The sequence below is a fragment of the Musa acuminata genome, chromosome BXJ2-5, assembly GCF_036884655.1.
Source record: "Musa acuminata AAA Group cultivar baxijiao chromosome BXJ2-5, Cavendish_Baxijiao_AAA, whole genome shotgun sequence".
NCBI lineage: Eukaryota > Viridiplantae > Streptophyta > Magnoliopsida > Zingiberales > Musaceae > Musa > Musa acuminata.
In genome coordinates this window covers 18907070-18930690 of record NC_088342.1, presented here as the reverse complement: position 1 = coordinate 18930690, position 23621 = coordinate 18907070, and the positions used below count along the sequence as shown (strand labels likewise).

Here is a 23621-nt window from a genome sequence, read left to right as displayed (position 1 = left end):
AAATGTCAGCTAGTTGATGTTTAGTGTTAATATCATGGCAATGTCATGACTTATCAACTGCATTGGTATATCACTTTCTCAAATTATATTTATCATGGGAATCAAGGCACAAGGTTTTCAAAACATTTAGTTTCAATGTAACATCCGAGATAAACAACAAGAGATGTTTACAACTCTACATATGCTCAAAAAAAATATATCAGGTAACCATATCAAGGATCAAGGCAAAGCCCATCATGGTGAGTAACATAAGGAGTTTACAATAACAACAGATGATTATATTCATACAAGCTCATTCATGAGGTGGAAAATTAAAGTGCCTAAACAAAGAGTCAAATTGTCGATGAATTTGCTGCAGCTCAGATAGGATTTGATCTTGTCGATGTTCAAGCCGTTCTTGTCTTTGTTCGAATCGGTCCATCCGAATCTCAATATCTTCGACAAATGATGTATGAGTTTGCTCAAATGGATGTGTTTCCTCAAAGGGACAGATCGGAGGAGATTGGGTACCCCTAAAGACTGGTGTTTCCGGTTCAGGTTCAGGTTGAGAGGGATCGGTTCTTCTTGGCATTCTAACCCAGTTACCGTTTCTATAAAAACATCTTAATTGGTGAAGTAGATTTTTATTTATTATGCTAAATCTATCTACTTTTATTACTTCTTCTTCCGGTGGTATTAGAATATCGTAGGCTTTCATTATTCTAGTGATTATACCACCATATGGGAGCCTCATGTCTTTCTTAGATAGTTCTAACATGTTTTGTTGGATAAGATAACCAAGACAGATGTCATGTCCTTTCATGATCAAATACATAGTTCCTAATTCTAATTAGCTTACTTCATCATGATGGTATTGTTTAGGGAGAATGATGCTAGTTAGGATATGATGAAGTACCTTAGTGTTTAGAGGCAGTAGATGTTCATAACTTTTAGGAACAAATGCTAAGTTGGGATTGGCAAAAATTGTTCCTAAGGCTTCAACATGTGTTGTTCCAACAGTTTCATCATCCCATGATCCTCTAAAGTAAAGTCCTCTACTTTTTATGGGAATACCTATCATATCGCAAATGAATTTATCCGTAATTGAGATGTGTTGTCCTAAAAGATAGGTAGATATTCTTTCTTCTTCATCTATTTGTATGTTGTTGTAAAATAATCTAACAAGTCTTGGATAGATGGGTTCATTAATTTGCAAAATAGGGAGTAGATCTAAGTTTGCAAACCATTGGATTGTCTCTAAGTCTCTTAGTTCATTTAAATCTACATATTTTCCCTTATTGACACTCCTAAGTTCGAACGAGGAAAACTTTTCAGCATGGTATTTTGAATCGAAAAGGGTGAGATCAAAATCTTCTACTAATCTCCTCTTTCCTTTGTCCCTTGAGGATCTTCTAGATCCCATAACTACTGCTGTTTAGAAGAATAGTGATGAGCAATAAAAAAAAACAGAATTTAAGGGCTTCTTAGAGAATACCTTAGTGAGATCTTCAAGAGAGGGAAGGATTGTTGATGTTTTGCTCCGAAATAAGGGGTATTCGGGATGCTATGAGGGAAGAAATGGGGATGGAGGAGCCTTGGAAGAGTAAAGAGGGGAAGGGAGTGAGTTGGGGTCAGTTTCACCGCCGGCCCTAGCTTGGGTTAAAAAGGGCAGAGTTGCGGGCGGTTGCACCTCTGGTTGGGGCGGTGCAACCGCTTGCAACACGTGACAGCCGGAGGTGCTACCTCCAGCTGGGGCGGTGCCACCGCCTGCAGGCGGTGAGCACTTGTTCTGATCGCAGTGTAATCTGATTTGAGAGTTTTTGTCTTGAGAAGAATTTTCATTCAGAGCAATCAACTTTACTTACATAATTACGTAAGAGTTTTCATTTTAAGACAAGAACTTTTGCACAATCAAGATGGATCTTTTAACGTGCATACTCTCAATGTCGTACACATGTTTGTGACAGTTTGTTCAAGTTGGTAAGCCTTGCAAGTTCATGACAGACTTAGTCAGTTCATGATATAGAGTTGGATTCGAAAGTTATGAACGGATGAAATTGATGGGTTCGAAAATCCAGAGGATATGTGAATTGAGAATCATGCGTTTCTAATTCTGAAAAATCAAATAGGATTGTATCTAAATCGCATTTGTGATTTTAATCTTCATCTCTTATTTAGGCTAGAGAGTATTGCGAGTTCTTTTTGGATCTTGGGTCATGAATATCGAGAATCCAAGGAGCAGAATATTATTTCTTACTCCAGCTTATAATTTTTTTATGTTTTTACAGGAAAGGATGATTTTTAGGTACCCATTTGCTTTTGGGTGCCTCAAAAATAGATCTACATTGTTTATCATGTTGCATAGAATTTATTATGGTTCCTTTAGGAACCCAAATTAATTTATTCGGACTAATTTTCTTAAATGGACAATAATGCATTTTGTGTCCAAGTTTGCAACAAAAGTTGCATTTGCTTTGGTATCGAACCTGTAAGATGGGGCCTTTTATAAAGGTGGTTGGATTTTGGTGAGGACTTCTCACAAATCCAATTCCACTTCTTTTGGGAACGTGACCTTGTTTGCAAGGATCATGTTCAGTGACTTGCTACCAACCTCGAATTTCTTCAAGGTATCCTTAAGTAGCAAGTTTTCCTTTTGGAGAGTTTCTAGATCATGGCATTTTGTGCATGAACTTAAACTATCATGATATTCAGTTTTTAACTTATCAAAATTACAAGTAAGACTATCATGCTCCTTTTTTAGCAATTTATATTTTTTACTAATAATCTTGCATTCATCAAATAAGTCATGGAAGGTATTTAATAATTCATCAAATGATAAATATGCATCCATTAAATTCGTTACCTCCTCTTTGATGGCCATTAAGGTGTAATGAGCAACTTGCTCGGTGTTGGACTCCTCTTCTTCGGATGCGCTCGAGTCATCCCATGTTGCTTTGAGCGCCTTCTTCTTTGATGTTCTCTTCTTAACTTGGGGACAATCATCTCTTGTAGTGTCCCGGCTTCTTGCACTCATAGCAAATAACTTGGTCCTTTTTGGGTTCAAGTTTATTTTTAAACTTGTTTCTTTTAATGAATTTTTTAAATTTTCTTGTTAGAAGTGCCAAGTCATTGTCACAGTCCTCATCACTTGAGTTTTCTCTCAAGTGGTCTTCTGAAATTTTAAGTGTCATATCCTTCCTGTTATTTGGAAGGATGTATTTTTGCTTTTCATGAGCTTTGCAAGTCATCTCATAGGTCATTAATGACCCGATTAGTTCTTCAAGAGGGAAGTTGCTTAGATCTTTTGCCTCTTGAATAGCAATGACTTTAGAATCCCAACTCTTAGGAAGGGATCTTAGAATCTTATTTACGAGCTCAAAATCCGAAAAACTTTTTTCGAGTCCTTTTAGACCGTTGACGACATCCGTGAAACGGGTAAACATGTCGCCAATGGTCTCACTCGGTTTCATTCGGAAAAGTTCGAAAGAATGTAATAGAAGATTGATTTTTGACTCTTTCACTCTACTTGTGCCTTCGTGAGTCACTTCGAGTGTGTGCCAAATTTCAAATGCGGTTTCACAAGTCGAAACACGGTTAAACTCGTTTTTATCAAGTGCACAAAATAAGGCATTCATAGCCTTTGCATTAAGAGCGAAAGCCTTCTCCAATTCATTCTAATCGATCATTGGAAGAGAAGACTTCAAAAATCCGTTTTCGACAAGATTCCAAAGTTCAAAATCCATAGAAATAAGAAAGATCCTCATTCGGGTCTTCCAATAGGTATAGTCCGTCCCATTGAACATGGGTGGACGTGTAATAGAATGAACCTCTTGGTTTCCGGCGTATGCCAACTCTCTTGGGTTTTAATCTGTTAGAGAGTTAACCCTGCTCTGATACCAATAGTTAGGTTCAAGAGCACTAAGAGGGGGGGGGGGGGGGGGGGTGAATTAGTGCAGCAGAAAACCTTCTGCGATTAAAATCGAAAACTGCTTTCGTTCGATAGAAGTGATTTTGGTAAGAAAGCCGATTTGTAAATCACTTCAACTTTTGACTAGGAGAGATGCAGCAAAGATATGAACGCAGTTTGCAGTTATGATGGAAATCAGAATATAAGCGCAAACTGAAATACGACGTTCGTACGATAAAAGCGATTTCAGTATAAAAGCTGATTCGTAAACCACTTTAACTTGAGATAAGGCGAGATGCAGTTAAAGCAAAGATATAAAGTCAATTTGCAGTTATAATGAAAATCAGAACGTAAGCGCAAACTGATATTTTGGATAGGACTAGCATCCAATGTGAAGCTTTAGCGTTAAAGCTTAGGAACGCTTAATGATTGCTATTGAGAAAGGCTTCATCCAAAATTAATCTGTTACGCATCGGGATATCCTCATTAAGATAATTGAATAACAATAGTATATCAAGGCACTTTTAATGCAGTTAGAGTTAGACGACTGAATCACCATGGTAAATTCAACATACTAGTATCCATATCAAAGTTTTGCTATTTTTGCACAAAGATCTACACTTTCTTTTGTAAAACTTTGATGGACTAGCACAAAGAGGAGCGGTTTGCATGGTTGATGCCTACTGTTTGTCGCCCATTGCCGGTTGCTACAGTGCTTCCTCTCGTCTCCACTCCTTCCTCCAAACTCTTTTTCAGTCTTCTTCCTCATCTTTCTCTTTTTTTTTCTTTCCTTTTTTCCTTCTTCATCCCCTTCCAACTCCAACCTCACGGTATGTTCTGACGTACTAGAAGTGCAAATCTGCAACTGCAATCCTTCATAAAAATTGGTACGCCAGACAAGTCTCATGTGGCCTTGAGACTCCAACATATCAGAGAAATTTTCTCATATCTGAAGATAGAAAAGGATGGCACAAGATTGGATGGAGCCATAGGACAAAATCCAGATTCGTTCGTGACATCCAAGCAACTATACAAGGCCAAAACGACTAAACTATCCAATAAAAATGAGGGATGATAAGCTTACTACAATCCCCTTACGCAGACATGTAATGCGTCAAGTCTGCTGTAACAAATACTACAAGGTTGTCATCTTCTGTATCACCTTCGTCATTGTTCTCATCTTCAGCATCACCTTCCTCGCCATCGCTCTCTTTTCATACATCTTGAGCTTCTGTAAGTAGGACTATACTTTCCTCACCAACACAAGTTATACTTTGAAAGTTGATAGACATACATGGTCATTCCAAGACTTAAGCACCAGAACTTAAGCACAAGAAAGAAACAAAAGAAAGGTGAATTTCACTTCCTTAACTTCACATTGTCAAAATTCTTGGTCTAAAACTATGAACAGTCAAGAAACCGCAAACGATCACTTCCATAACACCTATACTATGAACAGTCTAGGATTCTGGAGCACTGCTGCATAGGCAAATTGTATACCAGAATCCTTTTAAAGCCTTAATTATAGTCCGCAAATTGTATGCCAACTGGTGGATACATACGAAAAACATAAGAGATTGGCACAGAGACCTGATTGGGCCTTGTAGTTCCCCTGGAACCTGAGAACTTCCCAAAACTTGTTTCATCAAATGGAAATGACTGGGTAAGAAAGAAAAAACACTCCCTCGCCAATCTTTCCACCTGAAAGGCATATTTCAAAAAAAAGAAAAGAAAATTCAACACTGATAATGAGCCTTTATATTACTATTTGATCACAAATCACGCAAATGAAGATAATGATCAGGATGAAAACATTTCATATGAACAAATCATATCATGCTTTACTGAATTCAAGGGTGGACGTCAAAATATTGCCAATAAAAATGCATTTCTAAAGAAAAATGTCTGGATTTGAAAACCTGTAAGTTATAGTGATGAGATGAAACATGTAGTAGACAGGGAACCATTGAAACATAGAGGCAACACTCTAAATTAAGTCAATAAAACTTCCAGGTCTAGTATTTAATAACAATGTAAATTAAAAATAAAAAACAACACAGCTTGTATGGTCATGTTATTGTATATTTTGTTTGTATGGTCATTCTTTCTCAAAATATTTTTGTATTGAAGATCCAGAAAAACTGAGCAATAAGACACCAGCTTGTTCCATTAAACATATAATTAATATTCAATAGGTAACTTAATCATACCTGTAGCTGTGCAAATTTCATGTTATTGATGGTTATAATTACATGCATATCATATAAGGCATCAGCCAACATTCTGACAGCAAGATAGTGGAAGAAATTCTGTAAAAGATTGTGCTCTGCCGTTGCATCATCCTTAATATCAGCAAACCATAATACACATTTCACTCGTCCCCAAGAAATGGGAAATTCTTCTGTTTTCAATATGGATTGCCAGGGTTGAGCTATATTCCATAGTATCTTGATCCCATATGAAGACAACTCAGACTCAGAGTATGGATGATGTGTAGTAGCAACTATCTTGTGAGGATCATACCATTGTGACAGGTTACATGAAAAAAAGAGATCCTTATCATTCAATATAAGAACATAATCATTGGTCCTGAAGGGCAACAACTCTAAAAGAGAATAGGCCAGAGTACTTGCATCTTCTTGTAAGCACAGACTAGATGCAGCAGTCATTGCAAAGCATGGGGTGTAATCATGTAAAAAGAAACATGAATCTCCATTACGGCAGCCCTGTTCATTCATAGTACAACTACCACATTAGAGACAGTACAGCCAGGGAAAAGGAAAAGATTGACATAATTATAAATCCACATATTTTTGTGAGAAAAACAAGTACCCTTGTCATCACAGCAATATAGTGCTTCACTTTTGAGTCCGTAAGAAAAAAAAATAGCTGGTTGAAAGCATAGATAAAAAAACCGATATATGGTTGTAATTACATGGAACATTGAAGAACCTTTTATCTAATTTGTTCTATTCCCATTGAATTTTTTTCCAATTTCCTGTTTGATAATTTGTATTAGTTGTAATCATATCAAATATGAAATTAAAAGATTTCTTCTGATATGTGAATTTATTATTTTTTCTTCTTCCAATACATAAAGTTTAGTAGCTATCAGAAGATATCTCAGATCTAGTAGGTATGTGAGCAAGAATTGTTGTCTTGCAACCATCTATATTAGTCCCTGGTCAACCTAATATGCATCAACTGAGGTACCAACACATGGTACACCGATAAATACCGAGAACTCAAAAAGGAAGAAGAAGAGAAACGAACAGATGGAGGTGGAGAAAGAGGATGAGGAAGGAGGAATGGAAGAAGGGGACATAGTGGAGGAAGAGAAAGGAAGAGGCAATGGAAAAAGAGGAAGAGAAATGAAGAGAGGAGGAGGGAGGAGAAAGAGGAACAGAATCGCCTACCGATCTAATGAGACAAAGTCCTCTCTTCATTTCTCCTCCTCTTTCTTAAGAAGACTTAATATATTCAGTAGCATACAAATCAATAAACACATATTTACAGCAGCCGTAGGGTTCTGTGGATCCTTTTTTTTTCTGAGTGTGAAGCCATTTTGACTTTTAAATCCTTGGGTTGGTTCTGTCAGTATTGTGGCTAATTTGATTCCAAGATATGAAGTAGACTTCACCTTTATAATTTAGCTTCCGATGCAACTTTTGGAACTCATTAGATGAAAACTTGAGGTAAAGGCATCTGAGAAATCAAGTTGAGAATTGGTACTGTTTTAGTCAACACTACAATCCTTCTTTGCTTGCAACTAATTATTAGAAAACAATGTACCGGCTGATTGGCTATCTTAAAAAAAGATGAATTAAGAGACTCATTCTAAAAGTAACAATAACTTTCTAAAATTTAATCGCTGATCAATTCTTCAACATAGGAAAGTACAATGACTTATATGATAACTACCAAGGAGAAAGCAAAAAACATTGTTTAAGAAATGCTACTGGCCTGTCCTTTATTTAGCTATGAACAAAAGAAGTTAAAATAGTAAAAAGGAAAAGAGCTATTAAATTGATCTAATACTTGGTCATGTTAGCAATGCATAATCCAAGAATTAGCTACCTAAGCATGCCATCGTTTTATTGAAGTGAACAGATTCTAGTTTAATCTTGTGTGACACACCAACCCTTTCATGTATAACATTAAACATCATGTGAAAATTGACAAACAGAATATTGCAAGAGGTAATGAACAATTACCTGAAATGTATGGAAAAACCTGCAAGGAGGTCTTCTGGCCTGAGGTGAATGAGAAAAGCAACATTGTGTCCCCTTGTTACATGTCCCAATAATGAAGAATTTACATAGAGCAGATTCAGTGACTTGAGAAACTACATTATATACATTGTTATGCTGATTATATGAGTTGTCTTCCGTGTACTTCATACGTATCTGTTCAACATAATGAGGTTCAAAATTATATTGGAATTCATGAATTACATGTAGGTAATAAAAGTAAAGAAATGCAAGGGAACAGAAAGAGAAGGATGTTGAATTATACTTCTTTAATGAGATTCATCAGTTTCTCAGACACTGAAGTAGCTCGGAAATCATCTCGAGAAACATATGGTACAGCAATGCAGGTTGTCCCAGTTGTAGCATCAGGGTTCTCATATCCTAGTTCTAGGGCATCTGTATCTCTTGCTGATTCTGATTGCAAAAGACATTTGTGCTTAAATGCATAAGGCTCAAAGCATCCGTGAACCCCACTTTTTGCCAAAAACTTGGGCCTAAAACGATGCATTATGTTGATAATATCTTCATCTGCAGGACATTTGTTAAAGCTAAAAAGCAGAGAAACATGTTGCATTAAGAATTAACTACATATCAATGGTTGCTTACAGATTTCGGAGACATTGTTCAGAGAGGTCCGCACAAGATTGTGAAATGAGCACCATTCCTCTTCAAGATCAGAGATCAGGACTTCTGATGTCCTTGGCTCATCAATGTTGATTTCTTGCTTTAGTCGTTCAAGACGGTGTTTATCCTTCAAGCATGGTGATATTAGTTAGAAATTAAAAAAGAATATAGAACTCAGTGATGTTATCTCGTAAGAATAGTCAAAAGAAAGAATTATAAGTTCACATTCACTCTAGACAGGAATCTATACATCCACAATAAAAGATCTATTTTTAATGTACCAAATAGATAAAATACAAAATTAGTCAGATAGATCATTAGTCCTTTAGTTTCTTCACTAAGATTATCTTTATCAATGAGATGAGCTAGGGCAAGCATATTTGTTTAGTTAGGTCAGTTATTTCAGGTGATATGGCGTACAAAGTAATATGCATTGCTTTTTTGACAAAGCTACTGCAACGTACTAATTTGGGTGCAACCGACTAAAAAAAATTTGATACTCTACCAGAAGTAAATTAATGTCATAGCTGGAAACCCAATGAACCTCTTAATCCAAGATAAACAACAAAGTTAATTATTCAGTTGGAATTAAGTGTATGAGCTTGAGTACAGAAATTTATGTTTCCAATTCTAAGAAAATGTCAGATTCTGAACCCTGCCATAATTACTAGTCTGTTTATCACGTATAACATGAAATGATAAAAGAGCAAGTCCATTTAAAAAGCAATCCTGTGAAACAATTTCATATCTTGGCACTTTCATCCATGATAAAGCTCTTGCTCTTGTCTCTAATTATTGTTCTCAATCTGATTACCCTTGCATAACGGCCCTAATCTTTTTCTTATATTGCTCAGCAGAGTTTGAGCAACTTAGGTCCGATTCTCTACTAACAAAATGACAAATTCCTTTAGGGTAGTGAATGGGCCCATAATATATCAATATTCAAAAGCTGAGACTAAATGAATTACCTTAAAAACATGTTGCCAAAACTGAAAGGCACACAAGTTTGCCATAAATATTGTTTCTTTCTTGCCCATCGGCAATTCGTTGCTTTTGTCATCCTCAAAATAATTGTCTACATACTTCAGATCAATAACACAGTAAAAATAATCAGATATAAAAAATTACGAACCAAAAGTTAAGTCAATGCAACTGTTAGTACCAAATTTTGACTGCCAAAAGGTTGAAAAATTGGTGATGGTTGGACATCCATTAGTATACCAATGAGTATTCCTTCTTGAAGCATACCAATCTCACCAAACTTTAAAGCTAGAACTGAAGCATCAAATGAGAGAGGCAGACTATCGAGCAAGCAACCATAGAATGTTGGCTCATGGCGGCCTCTGCTAGAAAGAGGCTTGTCCAATGCATTAATTTTGACTAGCAGATTCAACGCATCTTCAATGATATCCACATCTGGAGGATCCAGAACCTTCTGCAACAAGGCTGGTGAATATCAAAGAGTACACATCAGGCTCTTATGGCGTATGTAAAGCATCTAAGAAAGCTTTTAACTAAAGGATGTACTACATAGAGGTATAGTAGCATACACGATTTTTCAACCTGAAAAACAGAGCTGCAAGCTTAAGTCTAGAATATGAGCTATCAGATAATAGTTCTAGAATATGAGATAGAAACTCAAATTTCTAGCATCGAATATCTAAACCGATTCCAGTATTACTGATTTTGCACCAATCTTGATTGTGTTATCCATAGCAAATCCTCACCCAAATCTTGTAAAATATGCTTTACATTAATTGACTGAAAATGCACTCAATCGAATAAGTAATAACCAGTAGTATTGCATTGGTGGGAGCCTTGTGTACTGGGAATGCCATTTTTAACTAGTACTATTTCCTTTTAATATGTTAATAAATAGAAAATCAATGATTTTATGAGTGCCTCAAAGACAATGGGGCATATGAATCCCTTGTCATCTTTTATTGCATTAATAAAGTTTAATATATTATCTTCATTTTTAGTTCACATCTTGAAGACACTTCAATCCTTTTGAGGTAAAGATGGAACTGTTAGGAAGGGTGCATTCCTAATGGAGGCATGGCAAGTGATGCAAAAAAATGAGCTAGCATTTCAAAGACCAAAATGTGAAGGCCACTAGACCAACCATCATAGTGAGGTTGGCAATCCGAAGAGCTGGTGATGATGGTTTACTAGAACACTCAACAGTAACTCTTGCTACTACTCCAATGGGATTTGAGGATTGTTCTACTGGGGAACACTTTGGGAAAATTAAGTGGTCAGGTTAGGACAAGAGGTACTGAATTTGGCACATCTAGGAAACCTGAGGGTCATTGACCATCTAAGCACTAGATGAACATCTATGCAACTGCATAAAAGGGCATGTAATCACTGCATAAAATTCCCACAACAACAGTACCAATAAAAACAGCAATAGATGCCTTTGCAACTTGAAAAGAAAATGAGTGGGGCACCATAGAAGCATTCCTGCCTTTGCAATCATGATAGAAACAATAAAAAGAAAATAATCTTGAGGAATAAAACTCAAGAAAATAAATGGGGTAAAAAGCATTAAACTCACTAATATGACTTGGACAAAAAGAAACGAAGTGACTTAGACAAATCCTGTTTGTTGATAGCCTCGGACCAATCAATTGAATATTGATTAATACATAACCAATTGAACACTACTTGAAAATGGTTCTTCTGTTAGAAAACAAAATGTTCCAGATGTTCTGAAATTCTTACTCTCATTGGACCATTTGTATATACATCAAGATCCCAATTCTTGGATCTCTCGATTTGAGAAATAAGAGGATCAAACCATTTCTTCTTACTCTTTTTCAAATTCAATAAATGATGGTTGATCGTATATTTCATTATAGTTATATGATTCAGAGTATTATTTCCTATTTGATCCCTTTGAATAGCATATTTGAAGCTGCAATCAGATCTATTCATTAAAAATAATCGATTAGATAATCCATTTGCAATATTAAATTGCCCATTTAAACGGACTGACCAGTTACTGCTAGCCTTGTCAACACCGGTCAGGACTCCAACTAAGCACCGGTAATGCTACCATACCAGTTCGACCAGATGCTGAAGCTGGTATCTGGCTAGATTTAATCAGTGCTCTAGTGTCCATCCATCTATGCCACACCTCAATTTGAACTAAGGTAATTCTAGGACAAGTTGAAAATAATTTTAATTTCACATTCTCAGGTAACTGATTGAGCGATGACAGATTTGCATGAAGTGTATGTATCACATGATAATTTGTCAGATTAATCAAAATTTTCTCACCAGTGTCATGTACACCTTAATATAGCAGTGATGTATTATCAGATTTGTGTCACATGTATGATCACCAATTTCATAAAGGACTACACAAGAAAAGTGTCCAACAAAATGGATAAAAATTGAAACTTTATTAACCCCTTGATAATTTCTGGAAAACACTAAGATATTTAATAATTTAGAGTGGCAGTTACGATCGATAGTTAACTTTTCACCTGCTATGAACAGTATTTATTCACCTTATGACTTCAAGAAGCAAACTCTGGAAATATCATAACTAGGTATTGCCTCAATTAAGTTTTAAGTTACAAGAAATATAGATTATAGACATTACCTTTGGGATCATTAATTCCTTTAGTATCTGAGCAGCAAATCATGAGCACCTGCTGCCTTAATGATAATCTCAATATTGCTGGATATTCATGGTCTTTAAGACTACTGTAGAATGATTGTGTGACTAATCGGTAAATTTTACCGTCACAGGTTCGACCAGTCCGACCTTTACGTTGATCAGCCTAAACAAAATCCTTTGAACAGATTAACACCGAGTCCTAGTAAGTGAAACCCAATAAGAAAAGTAAACTCAATGTACCTGTGATTTGGAAACCCAAACAAGCTCACAAGAGTCTACTTTTCTGATAGGATCCCAAAACACTTGCAAAGATCGACATGAATCAATTATGTAGGCTACTCCAGGAATTGTGACCGATGATTCTGCAATATTTGTTGCAAGTATCACCTGTAGACGTATCCATATGTCCATGTGAAAAATTACATTTCTTTGGAAACAGAATCTAACAAAAGTTCTACAGCATTTTATATAAGCATATAATGTTATCATGAACAGTCTGCTTCCTGCTCGAGATATAAAATGAATCAGAAGTTTCAGATAATTTCCAGAATATATAAATATCTAAAATGTGAACTACAGGACATGATTAAATAAATGAAAAGTGTAATCACAATTTCATCAGTAAAACAAAAAAAAACCTACTGATTCCAAAGCACTAAAAGAAAAGAGTATTATTAACTATGACCAGTGATTGGAATTTAGTCAATTCATTTCTTGCATTTCAATAGTAAGAAAAATTAAGGATGTGTAACACAATAATGATTGGTACAAATAATATCAAACAAATTTTCCAAAAATAGTATTAGAAATATACCAACAGATCAAGGTCAAAGAACAAAGCAGGCATAAAAGCAAAGCAGAAAGCCAACTAAAACAAGATTCAATCAAGTAATGTTTTTCCATGCAATATCTGATCCTCCATCCAATATAAAAATTTCCAAGAAACCATCACTCTTCCCTAACTCAGTTTATTCCTTATTTTTCGAATTTATCCCATCAAAATTGTCATTTTTCACCCACCATTGACACATGTCAATAGCTTGTTTCATATACCAGGAATCCGGCTTCAATGTATGCACATCTAGATTCTCTTTATAATAAAATTTTACATTATTACCATAAATCTTCATCAAATATGCAACAAATCCATGTGATAACATTTCTATAGTTTGAAAATATACACCATCTGTAACAATGTGGAGGTACATCTCCACTTCAGCCACTCCATAGGAATTGCTAAATTGTGACCTCAAAAACCAAAATCTTCCGGCATTAGTTTATGGCTCAATGTAATCATATTGTAGTCATTTTCAACAAGAGCTTTGCCCTGAAAATGTATTCCACGATATGTTTAACTTTTGTTAATCTAGTTTAAGATTATCTTTTAAACTTGGATCAACAGCACTAATATAGAATTCACCCATATGACATCAATTATACAAGAAATTGCAAATATCAACAAGAAGAAAGCACCCTTGTGAAATTTCACTCCTGGAACTGGAAGGGTATTCTCAGTACTCTTAACTCCCGCAAACTCAGATTCAGAAAGCTTATTGGTCTTGGAACCAAACTGATCTTTGGCATGAGCTTCGGCAATTCCATCAACCGCTTAATAGAAGCCTTATTCTAATCAACAAGGATGAAATGATGAGATATAAGGTTGCTGATTTAATTGAAGGTAGTCAATGGAACAGACAAGTAATCTTTAATATTTTTCATCCTTCTTTGGCCAATTCTATCTCAAAACTCCACATTCCTCTGTCCCCCGAGAATGATAAATGGGTTTGAACCCCATCCTCTAGGAATCATGATGGCTCAGAGTGATAGGAAGCTTGACCTAAATGACTCATGGGTTGGTTGGAAAGCAATCTGGCAATTGAAGGTGACTCCTAGAATCAAACTATTTCTGTGGAAAAGCTTATGGGGTAGGATTCCTACCTTGAATGGTTCTCTAAATTTACCAATTCTCCTGATCCTCCTGCCCTGTCTGTGACTTTAGTCTGGATAGCTCCCGTCACATGTTCTTTCTCAGTTAGTTTGTTTGCAACTTTTGGCCGCTTGCTCAATCCAAACTACACTTCCAATTGGAACCAGGATGGTTGGCTCTCTAAGGGAGAATTCCTTGACAAAGCTGCCAAGGGTACCCTTAAAGCCCCTATTGCAAGCTCTCTGTGGGTCCTATGGAATCACCAAAACAGCTGCCATTTCACAACAAGTGTTTTATTGAGACACTTTGGTGCAAAGCACTGTCATTTACCTGTGATGAAGATCCAGATCCTCGTACTGCTAAGAGGGATGAGGGCAATGATATGCAGGAAAGATTAATGTGCATTCCTTCCTACTCCATCCTTGAATGTGATGCTTTTTTCATGAATTCTGCTGAGTATGCAGGAATGGGATTTATCTTCAAGATCGACAGGGCAATATTCTTGAAGCTGGCCACTCACACAGAACTATGCATTTAATAATTCAGGCGGAATGCGGTGCAATTTGGAAGGCTTGAAACATGCTCAAAGAAGAGGACTAAGAAATATTTGGGTCTGATCTGGCTGCTTGCCAGCCATTAGCTTTTTGGATATCCCAGTGATGCCTTCATGAAGCATCCAAAACATTTTCAGTAACTGTTTTTTGTTAGCCACAAATGTTAATGTCATTGAGGATTTTTGTACAGAGAAAACAATAGGGTCACTCATTCCCTTGCTCTATTTTCCCAACTTAAAATCCTCTCTTGTTGTTGGGATGGTATCCCATGCAGTTAACAGAACCTTTATGACATTTTTTATGCTGATTCTCTAGCTTAATTTTTTTAAAAAGCATAAAGCATGAGTATTTCTATGGCAATATCTATCTGAAAAATTATAATATAAACAAGTTTGTTTCAACCTGAATGATCTCTGTTCTCTACATAGCAAACAAATTTACATATAATATGAAATACCCATCGTATGCGTTCATAGCAAGATTTATCCAGGAATACCAATATATCTACATAACATGAAAGTTACCCAAAAATTAGATATAGGTTGATATGAATGTATGAAAAAAAATATCAATAGACATGCAACACTATCACTGTTTGTCTATGTTATTACACTTTATATGAATGTATGAAAAAAATTAGATATAAGTTCAATTATATGTGATAGTAACAAGAATTTAAAGCAATTGCTTGCCCCTTGAGTCTATGTTATATAACTGTTTATAAAGCATCATAACATTTTTAATCCAGATAGGTACCCATTTTAGTGTTACATTTTCAAGATTTCAGTTTTTATTCTAACAATGAAATATTTTCAAAGTAATTGTTCAGAGCAACATATATTTGAATATATCACAAATAAAGACAATATGACCAAATAAGCATATCTAAACAGAAATCATACGATTGATTGCTCATCAAAATTTTCACAAATAAACATAAGTTAGCTAAGATACAAGTTTAACATAAATCATAACAGTTCTCACAGCAATGACCATGTTATTTCCATGTGACAAGACTAGAGTCATGTTTAACACAGATAACACATTTAATTCATATGCCAAGGTTAAGAAAGACTGGTTTTTGAACAGACAACTTTAATGTCACAAAATATAACATAGCAAACACCTCTAAGAAACTACAAACTTGAACAATTATTTATATGTCATTTCAAAATGTAAAATCATATAACATTTAAAACCAACAATAATAAAAAAAAACATTTTAATATCTTACATAGATACTTTTGTCAATCAGATATTTCATTTTACAGATGTAAATCATATATTTTTACTAATTAGAAATATGTACATTATTACTTTTGAAAACAAGCTAGAGAAAGTAATCAAATGTTTACTATGGTGTACAATCTCAAAACCAACATAACAATCAAAATGCTTATTTTCCTAAATTATACAAGAAATATAAATTATTAACCATACATGAAACAAAAATAATAATAACATCATATATACGTTGCCTAAGTTTTATTAAATTATCCCTTCTTCCTTTTGTTTGTCTTTTCTTTTCATTACTTTTCTTCTCCCTTTTCATGTCTCTATCAGTTTCCCTTCTCTTTTAATTTCCATGCATGGGCTTGCCCACAAATTGATAAGACCCTAGGGTTTTATCATGGAAGGAATGAGAGAAAAAGGAATGATCACTTCGAGGGGATCGACCTTCTAGGGCTTGTCAAAAGACTTAATAATAATATTTCATTGTCTACGAAAAGAAACGGATACATCACTATTTATAAAGTTCCACCCGGTGATTTAAAAAGCGCTAGGCGCCTTTTGGCGCCAAGGTCCAAAAACGCCCGAGGCGCTGGGCGCTTGCCCAAGCACTCGCCCGAGCGAAGCGAGACGCTAAAATATAAAAATATATAATATAATTAATAAATATAATTATTTAAAATTTTAAATAAAAATATGCTATTAAATTAAGAAAATCTAAGAGCGGCGGGAAGCAACGGCGAGCGGCGGCAGCGACGGGAAAGGAAAAGGGAGCGGGAGGCACGAGTAGCGAGAGGGCTTGCGGGAGTCGCGAGCAGCGGGAGGGATCGCTGGAGGCGCGAGAAGCTGGGAGGGCTCGCGGGAGGCGCGAGCAGCGGGAGTCGCGAGCAGAGGGAAGGCTCGCGGGAGGGCTCGCGAGAGGCGCGAGCAGCGAGAGGGCTCGCAACTAGGCTCACAGGAGGCGCGAGCAGCTGGAGGGCTCGCGGGAGGCGCGAGCAGCAACAGCGACGAGCAACGGCAACGGGAGCAGGAGCGACGAGCAGCGAGATCGAGAGCGGCAGCGGCAGCGAGTTAGGGTTGGGTAAGGGTTATATCGGTTTAGTTGGTTCGATTGAACCAACTAACAACCGAACCAGGACCGAACCAGACCTAAAATCCTGGTTCGGTCACTTGGTTTACCCAGGCGCTCGCCCGAAGCGCCCAGCGCCGGGGCTCGGGCGAGCGCCCAGGCGACGCCTGTTTGAAGCGCGCCGCCTGGGACATTAATGAAGCGCTCGAGCCTCGCCTCGCCTCGCCCGAGCGCCTAGGCGAGCGCCCGAGCACCTCTTTCAATCACTGGTTCCACCCAGAGTCCACCAAAACTTAGACTCTAATAATAAATATTAAACAAACCTCTATCCGACTCTAACTGAACTAAACAAACTCAATAAACATTATTCAAAAGCTTAGAAAATATAGGGATCCTAACAATTCCTCCCCCTTCAAATCAGTCTTGTCCTCAAGGCTGAGCAGCATCAAACTCGAAGAGCTTCTCTTTCAATACTTCAGTCATAGGCTATCTGCAACACATCATAACCCATTAATCAAGTAAGTATGGTCTCCACTTTTTGATAGTGTAAACAATAGGTCGGCATTTTAGTGTAGTAATCATTGCAAGACACTCTTAGCCCTGTATAATCAATTTTATCTTTGAACATTTGCTATCACAAGTGTAAAATCCGTCCATCAGCGATCTTTACTTCGAATCTGTCACAGCCTTCAATGTGGTGGGTCAATCGATCAATAGTCTCACTGTCCATAAAATTATTAGTGCTACCAGTATCAATCAAAAATATAACATGCTGATGTTCAAGAGTTCTACCAAACTTTCATAGTTTGCAGGTTAGAATAGCCAATTAATGCATGCATTATATGTATGGTAGGTCCAACATCTTCATTAGAATCTATACCTTCATGATCGGAGTCCACATTCTTAGCTTTCGGTTCCACTTTAATTGGTTCAATTATCAGAAATTGCCCTTGTTTACATCGGTGCTCTATATTCCACTTTTCATCATAGTACAAACCCCTTGCCAATCTTTCCTTGAGTTCTTCTTGGGTTAGTCTTCGGGTGTCAAAGTTTCGATTGGGAATAGATGGGGCGGGTGGCTTGCTGATCATTTGGTTGTTGTCACTTCTGTTTCCATGATTTTCCCTACTAATTTTTTTCTCATGTAGATGTGCGAATGAGATCGCATCTATCATAATGTGGGGTTGATGAGCCTTAACTTCATACCGGATATCTGGATTAAGTCCTTCGATAAATGTTCTCACTAGTTATCATTCAGACCAATCTCTGACTTGATTTGACAATCGTTCAAATATGTTCTGATATTCTAACACTGTAAAAGTCCAACAAATTTTAGCGAGCTGCCCACATTCTCGTATTCAAATGGTCCAAAGAGAATAAAAAGTCCTCTCTTAAATTGCTCCCACGAAGGGACTCTGTGGCAAGTTTTATATCAATCATACCACTAGATTGCATCTCCCACTAGTTGGATTGAGACTATTTCCACCTTAGATTCTTTTGGAGTTCTGTGAAAACAGAAAAAAAATTTTGCCCTAAAGATCCAACTGGTTGGATCTCTATCTTCCCATCTCGGAAATTCCACCTTCATGTGTGAGTAGTTGGTGTCACAATCTTAGGGCCCTTTTCTTGTATTTCCATATCTGTGCAACGTAGAACTTGAGCTCCCATCTTATTTAAATTTGCTAAGACTCTCCAGTAGGCTCTTTTTGAAATCATTAAGTGTTTCTTACAACCGGTTCTCAATTCTGATTTCCAATGCTTTCATTTGTTTTCACTGAATTAAAGGTAGCCAGGCCGGGGTGCGGGGCTGCGACGGGATGGGACGCTAGCAACGTCGTCTCCTGGCAGCGGTGGTGGCTCGGGTGGGAGGCGACGGGCGACGATGGACTCTGGCCGGGAAACGGGGTGGTGGTGGTCCGTCAGCCGGACGCAGCAGCAACAGTGATCATTGGCCAACGAGCAGTGGGGGTGGTGGGCTCTGTTTCGTTGGCCGAGCTTCCTTCTCGCTCAAGAAGGATGTGGCTGCAGCCGATGGAGGAGAGGAAGTGGTGGTTGCCGAGGCTAGGAGCGATGAGGGGGGTATGGTGGTCCGTCGACCGGGAAGCAACGGTGGTAGTGATCGCTGGCCAGCGAGCAGTGGCGGTGGTGAGCTTTATTTCGCTGGCCGGGCCTCCTCGCTTGAGAAGGATATGGCTACAGATTTTTCCTTCCTCTTTTTTTTTTTATGATAACTACAGCGAGAACGCTGAAGATCGCTGCTCTAATACCAAATGATAAGACCCTAAGGTCTTATCATGGAAGGAGAGAAAAGTGAATGATCACTTCGAGGGGATCGGCCTCCTTGATCACTTCGAGAGGATCGACTTCCTAGGGTTTGTCAAAAGACTTAATAATAATATTTCATTGTCTACGAAAAGAAACGGTTACATTATTATTTATAGAGTTCCACCCAGAGTCCATCAGGACTTGAACTCTAATAATAAATATTAAATAAACCTTTATTCGACTCTAACTGAACTAAATAGACTCAATAAACATTATTCAAAAACTTAAAAAATAAAGGGATCCTAACACAAACCTCTTTTGGCATACACAGCTTGCTACAAACAGATTTTTCTTCACCTCCACTTATCTTCCTTTTCATGGCTTCGCTTAGGACATAAGAAGCTATGCACAATCTATGAGGCTCATTAAACTAATCCATGAGCCACTTTTCTTCACTTCCATATTTTCCTTTTATTCTTTCAAATCTATCATTAAATTAAATGATTATAATTTAATATCATCAAGATTAGATTACATCAAGAAGATCAAATTTAATTTCTTTTGTAATCCTATATACTTTTTAAGTAATAGAAACTGAGAATCCAAAAACTTAAACATGATTTTCCCAGAAATGATTTGAAGTTCTAATACAAAAACAAGTCCCCAACAGTAAATCTCCACTTTCTTTGCACCTTAGTCCTTCCTAAGATTGATGTTAAAATTTAGGTCCCTAAGAAAAATATAATTGTTACTTTTTTAGTATAGACTATCAAATTAGAAAACAATAGAACGCGATTGCACATAATCAAGGACTTTAAATATTAACATATCAAACAAATAGGATACATGAATCCAGATTTAACAAGATTTTGTCTTCACCAATAAAACTTCATTGATATGGTTTCCAAGTGGTTCTTTGAACGATAGCCTTTAAAGCTCAGAGGAGGTTATTGGGTTATTACAATTCAATCCAAATAATCTATCATTAATATGTTCAAGCTCCAGAAGGCAGCATAAATCCCTCAAACGAGTTGAACTAATGTACATATTCTATCCTTTATATGCAAAGTGACTAGTTCCATGATAAGACCCTAAAGTCTTATCGTCGCCCTGATACCAAATGATAAGACCCTAAAGTATTATCGTAAAAAAGAAGAAGATAAAGGGGATAATCACTTCGAGGGGATCGGCCTCCTTGATCGCTTCGAGGGGATCGACCTCCTAGGGATTGTCAAAAGATAGAATAGTATTTTTTATAGATAACTGAAAAGAAGCAGTTACATCCCTATTTATAGAGTTCCACCCAGAGTCCATCAGGACTTGAACTTTAATAATAAATAAATATTAAATAAACCTCTACTTGACTCTAATTGAACCAAACCGACTCAATAAACAACTGGACTAAACAGACTCAATAAACATTATTCAAAAGCTCAGAAAAAGGGTCCTAACAGTTCCTCCCTCTTCAAATCAGCTTTGTCCTCAAGGCTGAGCAGCATCAATCTCGGGGAGCTTCTCTTTCAGTACTTTAGCCATAGACTATCTGCAACGCATCACAACCCGTTGATCAAGTATGGTCTCCACTTTTTGATAGTGTAAGCAACAGATCGATCTTTCAGTGTAGTAATCATTGCATAAAACTTCTGGCCCTGTATAATCAATTTTATCTTTGAACCTTTACTATCACAAATGAAAATCCGTCCATCAACGATCTTTACTTCGAATCTGCCATAGTCTTTAATGTGGTAGGCCAATTAGTCAACAGTCTCACTGTCCATAAAATTATTAGTGCTACTAGTATCAATCAAAACTATAATAGGCTGATGCTCAAGAGTTCCGACGACTTCCATAGTTTGTGGGTTAGAGTAGTCGGCTAATGTATGCATTATATGTACGATAGGTTCAACGTCTTCATTAGAATTTATACCTTCATGATCGGAGTTCAACTCTTTTGCTTTCGGTTCCTCTACAATTGGCTCAATCATCATATGTTGCCCTTGTTTATATTGGTGCTCCATACTCCACTTTTCATCATAGTATAAACCAATGTCTGCCGTACCGAAGCGTACCGCCCGTACCGGGCGGTACGTACCGGTCCGACAGGTCACCGGTACGCGGACCGCCCGGTACTGCTATAGTGCTACAAAACTATACTGTAGCACTGCTATAGTATGGAAAAAATAAAAAAAATATTCGGTACACCCTGATGTACCGCCCGGTACACCGGTACCGTACCGTACCTAGCCCAGGTTGAAACGCCGGTGCAGTACGGTACAGCAAACCTTGGTACAAACCCTTTGCTAAATTTTTCTTGAGTTCTTCTTGGGTTAGTCCTCAGGTGTCAAGGCTTTGGTTGGAAATAGATATGGTGGGTGGCTTACTGATCATCTGGTGGTTGTCACTTTTGTTTCCATGATTTTTCCTGTTGATTTTTTTTCTCATGTAAATGTGCGAATAAGATCGCAGCTATCATAGTGCGGGGTTGACGAGCCTTAACTTCACACCAGATCTCTGGAATAAGCCCTTCAATAAATGTATCCAGAAGTTGTCGTTCCGACCAATCTCTAGCTTGATTTGACAATCTTTCAAACCTACTCTGATATTCCAACACTGTAGAAGTTTGACAAATTTTGGCAAGCTATCCATCCACCTTCATGTATGAGCAGATTGTGTCACAATATTAGGGCCCTTTTCCAGTATTTCCAGATCTGTGCAACGCAGAACTTGAGCTCCTATCTTGTTGAAATTTACTAAGGCTCTCTAGTAGGCTTTTTTTGAAATCATTAAGTGTTTCTTGCAGCCGGTTCTCAATTTTGATTTTCAATGCTTCCATTTGTGCTTTCATTGAGTTATCGGTGGCCATTTTGTAAGACTGCAAATCTGTAATCTCAACTCCTGTTTCTGGTGTCAAGACTAGGGCATAAATCACTGCCCTCCTCGGTGCTGTTGTTGTGATGCAATCGGTGGTAGCACTATTGGAATGAAGGGTTGCTGCGAGGATGTGGGGATGTAGCTGTGTTCGCTGCGTAGGAGGCAACAATGCTTGTTGTGGTCACTGCGTGGAGGGATCGCTACTGCTGAGGGTTGGGAGGCAACGATGGTAGCGCGGCTGGGGTAGCACCGCCAAGGGCTCGCCGTTGCGATGGCTACGACGACACAGATGGAAGGCAGCGTTGCTCTGTCTCTGTCACACTACGGAAGGAGGCACTAGTGAGAGGCAACGATGCTTGTTGCAGTCGCTGCGTGGAAGGATCGCTGCTACTAAGGGCTGAGAGGTAGCGATGGTGGTGCGGTTAGGGGCAACGTCGGCAAGGGCTCGCCGATGCGGTGGCTACGACGGAGGAAGAGTTGCTGCCCTGTGTTTCAATCGTTGCGTGTGATGAGAGCATCGGGGGCTGGAAGGCGACGACTGCAACTGTTGTGACTCACGAAAGCGATAGCTAAATAGTGAGGTTGAGACTGCGATGATGGCATCCGATGGCTGCAGCAGCGGAGGCAGAGCAAGGGAGAGGCAGCGTTGAAGTGGTCGGGGTTGAGGTTGCAGTGGAGAATAGGAATCGACGGTGGCTCTGCGGGAACAAAGGCAATCGGTGATTTACCCTGTTTCTGTTACCAGAGCAAGGGAGAGGCTGCGAGGATCACGGTTGGGCAGCGAGCAGCGTTGGCACTGGCTGGGCAGTAACAGCAACAAGGGGACTCGCGACTGTGGTGCGGCTGGAAACAAAGGCAGCAAGGTGAGCTGCCTGTGCTCTGTTTCCTGGCAGCGTCGGCGGAGTGGGACGCTGGCAGCGTCGTCTCCTGGCAGCGGTGGTGACTCGGGTGAGAGGCGACGATGGACTCTGGCCAGAAGTGGGGCAGAGTCAGTTGCTGGCCGGAGAGCAACGATGGGCGGCGGGTGGGCTGGCCGGAAGCAGGGGTGCGTGGCTGTGGTTGCTGCTTCTCTCTTTCTTTCTATCTTTCGTTTCTTTTTTTTTTTTTTTTGATAGCTTCGAGCGATGGTCGAAGGTCGCTGGCCGAGGAAACAACGACAACGGTGAAGAAAGAGTTGCCTTGTAGCGGTGGTGGGGAAGAAGGGAAGCAAGGCTGCGGCGGGCTGCGCCAAGGATCGTTGCTCTGATACCAAATTATAAGACCCTGAAGGTCTTATCGTCACTCCGATACCAAATGATAAGACCCTAAAGTCTT

General features: G+C 38.3%; 1 protein-coding gene across 2 annotated transcripts in view; it reads right to left on the bottom strand.

Moving 5' to 3' along the window:
• Positions 1-5224: 5224 nt before the first annotated feature.
• LOC103985272 (zinc finger CCCH domain-containing protein 4) overlaps positions 5225-23621 on the bottom strand; it is a 50578-nt gene continuing 32181 nt past the window's right edge. For both annotated transcript variants that reach the window (XM_009402924.3, XM_065109003.1), the window contains exons 6-14: positions 12632-12778; positions 12374-12554; positions 9923-10206; positions 9729-9842; positions 8743-8887; positions 8402-8664; positions 8101-8292; positions 6097-6612; positions 5225-5587 (exon numbers count right to left, since the gene is read on the bottom strand). In XM_009402924.3, the coding sequence (XP_009401199.2) occupies positions 5405-5587; positions 6097-6612; positions 8101-8292; positions 8402-8664; positions 8743-8887; positions 9729-9842; positions 9923-10206; positions 12374-12554; positions 12632-12778 (2025 nt within the window). In that variant the 3' untranslated portion in view covers positions 5225-5404. The remainder of the gene's footprint in view (positions 5588-6096; positions 6613-8100; positions 8293-8401; positions 8665-8742; positions 8888-9728; positions 9843-9922; positions 10207-12373; positions 12555-12631; positions 12779-23621) is intronic.